The sequence below is a fragment of the Otolemur garnettii genome, unplaced genomic scaffold, assembly GCF_000181295.1.
Source record: "Otolemur garnettii isolate 467f Iridium unplaced genomic scaffold, OtoGar3 scaffold00100, whole genome shotgun sequence".
Classification (NCBI taxonomy): Eukaryota; Metazoa; Chordata; class Mammalia; order Primates; family Galagidae; genus Otolemur; species Otolemur garnettii.
The window spans coordinates 4,581,908-4,590,403 of NW_003852495.1; the positions used below are offsets into that span (position 1 = coordinate 4,581,908).

Here is an 8,496-nt window from a genome sequence, read left to right on the forward strand (position 1 = left end):
GTCCGGGCTGGGGATTCGAACCTGCCACCTTAGGTGTACATGGCTGGCGCCTTAGCCAGTTGAGCTATAGGCGCCGAGCCTGCTTTCCCATTCTTATGATACTTTACTAAGAAGAATATGTTTCAGAGCCATCCAGGTTAATACAAAAGATGTAAGGTCTCCATCTTTTCTTACCCCTGAATAGTACTCCATTGTATACGTAGACCACAGCTTGTTTTCTTTGTTGTTGCTTCTTTGTTTGTTTTGAGACAGAGCCTCAAGGTGTCGCCCTGGGTAGAGTGCCATGGCATCTCAGCTCACAACAACCTCCAGCTCTTGGGCTTAAGCAATTCTCTTGCCTCAGCCTCCCAAGTAGCTGGGACTGCAGGTGCCCACTGCACCGCCTGGCTGTTTTTTTGGCTGTAGTTGTCATTGTTGTTTGTCAGTCCCAGGCTGGATTCTAACCCGCCAGCTCTGGTATATGTGGCTGGCACCTTAGCTACAGGCACCAAGCCATACCATAGCTTGTTCATCTATTCCTGAGTTGATGGGCATTTAGGTTGTTTCCACATCTTGGTGATTGTAAATTGAACTGTGATAAACTGTAGTAGGGGTTTGGATTTTACTTTAGTCATGATGGGATGCCATTGGAGGGTTTTAAGCAGCAGAGCGATGCTATCTGATTTGACTGCAGGAAGCTCACTCAGACTGCTGTGTGAAAGATATGCTTTGGAGGGACAAAAAGCAGGGAGAAAAGGACCCCAGATGGGAGGTTGGTCCTGAGGCATAGGAGGTGATGGCTTCCTGTAGTAGAGTGGTAATAAGGGAAGTGGTGAGAAGTGCTTGCATTCACATATGTTTTGGAAGAACTGTCAGGATTAGCTGGTGGATTGCATGTAGGATGTATAGGACTGAAACGTGTTACAGGTTTGGGAGTAGATAGTCGTGTTGTTCACTTATTGCAAAAGGTTGGAGGAATCAGAGTGGGTTTTGGTCAGAGGAGGAGGATCAAGGACTGTGGTGATCAGGTTACCTGTGAGGTGCCTGATGTCAAGTATCAGTTGGGCATAGGAGAGTAGAGCACAGGGGTAAGGTCTAGCCTGGCAAAGGAAATTCAGTAGTGTAGGAATGGTATGTAAAGCAGCAGTACTCCCTGGAGAGGGCATGAAGGCCTGGGTTACTCCACATACACAGGTGCTGGTGAGAAGGAAAGCAAAAGGCATTGGCAGAGGAGACCAAGCAGGAGTTTCCAGTGAGTTGGGAGGCAAACTGAGCGAGCATGAGGCCACCAAATGTAAAGAAGACAGTATTTCCAGGAAGAAAGAAGCATTGCAAAAATGTTGCTGAGAGATTGGGCAAGGTGGAGAAAGGTAATTGGCTCTTGAGTTTGGCAAGATCTAAGTTGCCTAAAAGCTATTTTAGTGGAGTGAGGGGAGAATAGGAGGTATGAAGGTAGGAGAGAAAATGTGCTTCACTAAGGGGGGCAGTCGAGAAATGGGGCCGTGTCTGGAAGGAAAAGTGGAGCTAAGAGAGGGTGGTTGGTGAGGCTGGTTTGTTTGCCAAGGGAAGTGTCCCAGGAGAGAAACGGCGATTACAGATGATTGGGAAGGCAAGAGGATGTGCAGCATCCCATGCTCAGGTGGAGGGCAGCCTGTGATAAGAGCAGGACACATCTGTGTCAGGACATGAGGCGGGCAGGGTGTGTAAACACAGATGCAGCTGACTGGTGGAGTTAGTGGTGAGGACAGGTGAAGCAGTGTCCTCTACTTACACATATTTCCTCAATTTAGTGAGAGTTGAGATGGGAAAGAATTGAAGATGTGACAAGGATATCAGACTCTTGCAATAGAGGACAATGGTGAAATAGTTATCTTTTTTTTTTTTTGAGACAGAGCCTCAAGCTATCCCCCTGGGTAGAGTGCCATGGCATCACAGCTCACAGCAACCTCCAACTCCTGGGCTCAAGCGAGTCTCCTGCCTCCGCCTCCCAAGTAGATGGGACCACAGGTGCCCACCACAGTGCCCTGCTATTTTTTGGTTGCAGCCATCGTTGCTTGGCGGGCCCAGGCTGGATTCGAACCCGCCACCTTAGGTGTATGTGGCTGGCGCCTTAGCCACTTGAGCCACAGGCGCTGAGCCTGAAATAGTTATCTTAGAAAGGAGTAAAATTAATGCATGGAAAGGCCATGTTCATTGTTTGCCTGAAATTTTCAGTGAGTCTAGATGGCAGACCACGAGGAATTTTTTCCTCTACTGACTCCCAGTTTCTTAGGCATAGGTGTGAAGTCCTGTAGAGGAAAGGAGAGACAGCTTTAGGGAAAAGAATTGGCAAAGGAGGAGATGTTGTGCTAGACCACAGACTCTCAGCAGGGCGGAGAGGAAGGTCAGGGAAGAGCACGTGTTGTATGCTGAGATAGACAAATCCAAAACTGATTTTACTATATACTCACAACACTTCTTGCACCAAATATGTAGGTTTTACACACTAAACAATTCTCTAGTTTTTTGTAGACACTGGTTATCCTACAATAAAATTCTGATACTAACTACCCAGAGTTAGAACAGACCCCCCAGGTTAATGGCCCAGTCCTATAAGACCGCTCCCCACTTAGATGCCAAAAACAAGCCTCAGGTTCTCACCTGACTTCTGAACAACCGTCTATAAATTAGGGGTTCTCATAACGTCCTGCTCAGGTTTGATGGTTTCTATAAAGGCTCAGAGAATTCCAGGTAAGATTTACTTACATTTACTGGGTTATTATAAAGGACATTACAAAAGATAGAAATGAACAGCCAGAAGAAGAGGTACATAAGGATAAGGAGGCCATGTGCAGTGACTCACTCTGGGAGGCCGAGGTGGGAGGATCCCTTGAAACCAGGAGTTCAAGACCAGCCTGAGCAAGAGGGCCCGTCTCTACTGAAAAAGAAAAATAAGCTGGGCATGGTGGCGGGCGCCGGTTGTCCTAGCTAGTTGGGAGGCTGAGGCAAGAGAATCGCCTAAGCCCAAGAGTTGGAGGTTGCTATGAGCTGTGATGCCATGGCATTCTGCGAAGGGTGACAAAGTAAGGCTCTGTCTCTGGAAAAAAAAAAAAAAAGAAAAACTAGCCAGGCGTAGTGGTAGGCGCCTATAGTCCCAGCTACTTGGGAGGCTGAGGCAAGAGAATCACCTAAGCCCAAGAACTGGAGGTTGCTGTGAGCTGTGACGTCACGGCACTCCACTGAGGGTGACAAAGTGAGACTGTCTATAAAAAAAGAAAAAAAGAGGATAACTTGAGCCCAGGAGTTTGAGGTTGCTGTGAGTCAGCTTGAAGCCATAGCATTCTAGAGCCTGGGCACCAGGATAAGATTCCATCACACACACAAAAAAAGGCACATAAGGTGGGGCATGTTGGGAGGGGCACAGGATTTCCATGCCATCCCTAAGGTTTGCCGTACTCCCAGCCCCTCCATTTCTTCGCCAGCCTGGATGCTCTCAGAACCCTGTAGTTCCATGACTGTTACGGAGGCTTCATTATACAGTGTGATTGGTTATTAATTCAACCCAGGACTCTATCGTCCTCCTTCCCAGGAGTATGAAGATGGCAAGGCTGGAAGTCCCAAGCTTCTCACCACAGCTTGGTCTTTCTAGTGACCAGCTCCCATTCTGAAGCTATCCAGGAGCCCGGCAAAAGTTATATTGTTAGGGAAAAAACCACTCCTGTCACCCAGGAAACACCAAAGAGGTTTTAGAAGCTCTGTGACAGGAACTGGCGACAAAGACCAAATATATATATACATATATATATATATATATGTATGTATGTATGTATTTTTTTCTTTTCTTTCTTTTTTTTTTTTTTTCGAGACAGAGTCTCACTCTGTCCTTCTGGGTAGAGTGCTGTATTATCTTAGCTCTCAGCAACCTCAAATTCTTGGGCTCAAGCAATCCTCTTGTCTTAGCCTCCTGAGTAGCTAGGACAATAGGCTCCCACCATAACACCTGGCTAATTTTTCTATTTTTGGTAGAGATAGGGTCTTGCTCTTTCTTAGGCTGTCTCAAACTCCTGAGCTCAAGCAATCCACATGCCTTGGCCTCCCAGAGAGCTGGGATTATGGGTGTGAGCCACCAGCCCTGGTCAAATATATATTTCTTATGTCACAAGACTCCAGGACCTATTGCTTCCTCCTCTTTTTGCAAAACAGTGAGTTTCCTTGTTAGCGCTGTTCTCTAGATGTATGGTACCTAGCGTCCCCCCACCCCGCCACCCTCACCATGGCCTGTTGGAAAGCAGGGAGACAAAAGGCAAGGCAAGCCACACAGCTGGGTTGGTGGAAACTTCATCTGTGTTTACAGCAGAGCACCATTGCTCTCGTCACCACCTGAGCTCTGCCTCCTGTCATGTTAGCAGCAGCATTAGATTCTTAAAGGAGGCTCGGCGCCTATAGCTCAACCGGCTAAGGCGCCAGCCACGTACACCTAAGGTGGCGGGTTTGAATCCCCAGCCCGGACCCGCCAAACAACAATGACGGCTGCAACCAAAAAATAGCCGGGCGTTGTGGCGGGCGCCTGTGGTCCCAGCTACTTGGGAGGCGGAGGCAGGAGACTCGCTTGAGCCCAGGAGTTGGAGGTTGCTGTGAGCTGTAATGCCACGGCACTCTACCCAGGGGGACAGCTTGAGGCTCTGTCTCAAAAAAAAAAAAAAAAAAAAAAAATAGATTCTTAAAGGAGCCCAAACCCTACAACTGCACATGTTTCCTGCTTCTCATGAGAATCTAATGCCTCATCTGAGATAAATGTAATTCATGCATTTGAATCATCCCAAAACCATCTCCCCCACCCCCAAGTCTGTAGAAAAATCGTCCTCCATGAAATTGGTACCTGGTGCCAAAAAGGTGGGGACCACTGCTCTAGATGTTATAATCATTGAATTTGGGGGGGGGAGGGGTTGCCAAAACTACGTATAAGTTGTAGCCATCTCTCAGAGGCCTGCTTGAAACACCTTTGCAGGTAAGAGCAGCCAAAATAAATGCAGCCTGCTTTGTGCTTAGGTGCCTGAAAGAAGACCCTGCTACCATGTCCCTGCTACAGAGAAGCCTTGATCCTGAGAAGACGCTGGGTTTAGTGGACGTGCTCTATACTGCTGTGCTGGACCTAAACCGCTGGAGAGCAGGGAGGTTGGTGTCGGCACCAGTCACTTGAATTGGCTTTGTGAATGGTTGCACTTAGGGCCATACCCAGGGACCTTGTGACCACATACAGTTTTGTGTATGCTCATGTCACTGATGGTATGTAGGTAAATAAATCAATATAGAGAATTTTCTGTAACTTTATTTTAGAACAATTTCAAACCTGCAGAAAAGTTGCAAGAATATGGTTATAAATAGTTGCTATATGCCTTTACTCCAGATTCCCCAATTTTTTTAAGCATTTTTACTTTGTTTTGTCATTTGAAAGGAAATCCACCAAAAAGACTTGTAACCCAACTCACATTCTCCTTATGAACTGAAAGCAGAGAAATGTTAAGAAAATTTCCTTACATCCCTTATGGAATTTACTTATATCTAAAAGTAGCTGACAGTTAGAAGATTATCTCTTTGTGAATCATTAACTTTAGAATGGGAGGGACCTTAAATATCCAGCCATGCATGCTTCCTCTCTCTTTCTGAACCCATGAGCACAGATAGGCCACAATACTGAAGTGACTTCTGTGGGGTCACGCCAGCTGTCATCTGCCTCACCTTCTGCCCCATGCCTTTTCTGTCTGTAGGGCTGTCTTTCAGTGTAGGAAACAAGTGCTCAGAACACCTTGGAAGTAATAGCCATGCCAGCCATAGTGGCCTTGAGTCCTCTTCACCACTCCCCCTGGTTTATGCATTTGTCCATTGCCCCTCTGTTGGATCTGCTTGGCTCTCTGTCACTTTTTCTATTTTTTTTTTTTAATTGAGACAGAGTCTCATTATGTCACCCTTGGTAGAATGCCACAGTGCCATGACATCACAGTTCACAGCAACAACTCTTGCCTCAGCCTCCCAAGTAGCTGGGACAACAGGCGCCTGCCACAATGCCCCGCTATTTTTTGTTGCAGTTGTCATTGTTGTTTTAGCAGGCCTGGGCTGTGCTCAAACCTGCCAGCCTCAGTGTATGTGGCCAGTGCCCTACTCACTGAGCTAAAGGTGCTGAGTCTCTGTCACTTTTTTTTTTTTTAAGAGACAAAGTCTTTATCACCCTTGGTAGAGTGCTGTAGAGTCACAGCTCACAGCAACCTCCAGCTCCTGGGTGTAAGTGATTCTCTTGCCTCCACCTCACAAGTAGCTGGGACTATAGGCACCCGCCACAATGCCCAGCTATGTTTTGCTTGCGGTTGTCATTGCTGTTTGGCAGGCCGGAGGATTTGAACCTGCTAGCTCTGGTGTATGTGGCTGGCGCCCTAACCACTTGAGCTACAGGTGCTGAGCCTCAGTCACTTTTTCTTAGGCGCAAAGATAAACTTTGCCAGTTGCACCCCCGCCCCCAGCTATGCATTGGTCTTCTGTGCTAAAGTTAGAGGGTTTCACTCAGTCAGACTCCTCAGAATTATAACATTAATTGTAGTGTTACAGTTTTTGCAGATTTACATTAGATACTATAAATTATATGTTCTCAAAACCCTTGAGTATTTATTTATCTATAAAATAATAAGTGACCCTGAGGACACCTGTGGCTCAGTGAGTAGGCCATGGGCCCCATATACCGAGGGTGATGGATTCAAACCCAACCAGCCAAACTGCAACAGAAATAGCGGGTGTTGTGGCGGGCACCTATAGTCCCAGCTACTTGGGAGACTGAGGCAAGAGAATTGCCTGAGCCCAAGAGCTGGAGGTTGCTGTGAGCTGTGATGCCACAACACTCTACTAAAGGGAACAAAGTGAGACTCTGTCTCTAAAAAAAAAAAAGAAAAAGAAGTGAACCTGATACCAACCAGGGAGGTTCTTGTTTTCAGAGTCTTTCTTAAATATAAAGATGTCTATTTTATTTTCCCATTTTTATATTTGTCTTTTTTTTTAATAAATTTTTATTTAAATAGGGAACAAGCTTTACCCTGCATACAGATCCAGCTTCAGAGGGAAATCTGTGATTTTGGGAATCAGACTGACCTGCCTTCTGGAAATGGAAACAAATATTCAGGTGGCCTGCAGAAGACGTTTTCCAAACTGACCTCTCGGTTCACCAAGAAAGCTTCGTGTACCAGCTCTAACAGCAGCACTAATTACACCATCCAAAATACCCCTTCCAAAAACATCTTCATAGCTGGGTGTTCAGAAGAGAAGGCCAAAATGCCCAATAATATTGATACAAGGTTACAAAACATTTTGAACATTGGCAATTTCCCCAGGACTACAGACCCTTCCCAGTCAGCTCAGAATTCCAGTCATCCTATGGCCAATGGTTTTCTTGTGGAGAGACGTGAGAACTTCCTGCCTGGGGACGATGGCAAGGATGAGAAGGGTATGAATTTACCAACTGATCAGGAAATGCAAGAGGTAATAGATTTTCTCTCAGGCTTTAACATGGGCCAGTCACATCAGGGCTCTCCATTGGTGACAAGGCGTAATTCTGCTGCCACAGCCATGGTGACTGAGCAGAAGGCAGGAGCCATGCAACCACAGCAGCCATCACTGTCCGTGCCCCCTCCAACACGGCCACCCCAGCCTGGGGCACACACACCGCTAACACCCCAGCCGGGACTGACACCTCAGCAGCAGTCCCCAAAGCAACCACAGCCCCAGGTCCAGTACTACCAACACCTACTCCAACCCATTGGATCGCAGCAGTCCCTGCCCCAGCCTCGGGCACCTGGGAAATGGGTACATGGCTCATCCCAGCAGCCAGCACAGACTGTTGGAACAGGTCTGTCTCCTCTTGCTCAGTGGCCTGGCATACCTGATCTCAGTTCCGACTTGTACAGCTTGGGTCTGGTGAGCAGCTATATGGATAATGTGATGTCAGAGGTTTTGGGACAGAAGCCACAGGGACCTAGAAATAATACCTGGCCAAACCGTGACCAAAGTGATGGAGTCTTTGGAATGTTGGGAGAGATTCTGCCTTTTGATCCTGCAGGTATGCGAAGCATTCTCATCCTTTACCCATTTGAACATAAAATTTAATTGCTCAGGACTTTGTAGGGCCTGTCTGCCATGGCCTTCCTTGTGAAGGTTGAATAACTGAATACCTCTGTAGGACCCTTTCTCACTGTGAAGACAAGTATGGGTATCTATGGAGAAAGTTAGGGAGAAAAATGACAAGTATGGGGCAGAATATTAGCAAGAGTGGGAAATAGTGGTCAGAAACTGGCAGAAAGGTAAGTGGAACTATTTTTCTCATTGTATAGAGAATAGGATTGAGGCTCAGAGATGTTTCTGGAATGGATCAAAGTCCTATAGTTAAAACAGGCTCCAGTCTGGCCATCCAGTTCTTGGGAGCTAACATGTGCAGCCCTTTATGGGCCACTTTTCCCTGACTACATAGCCTGAAAGTTCTGGTTCTTTTTTTTTTTTTTT

The 8,496-nt window shown here is 46.7% G+C and overlaps 1 protein-coding gene across 2 annotated transcripts in view; it reads left to right on the forward strand.

The window, feature by feature from the left end:
• The window catches only part of KIAA0355 (KIAA0355 ortholog), a 50,141-nt gene that overhangs the window by 32,670 nt on the left and 8,975 nt on the right, over positions 1 to 8,496 (forward strand). For both annotated transcript variants that reach the window (XM_003796080.3, XM_023516932.1), the window contains exons 8-9: positions 5,008 to 5,133; positions 7,023 to 8,056. In XM_003796080.3, coding sequence (XP_003796128.1) covers positions 5,008 to 5,133; positions 7,023 to 8,056 — 1,160 coding nt within the window. The remainder of the gene's footprint in view (positions 1 to 5,007; positions 5,134 to 7,022; positions 8,057 to 8,496) is intronic.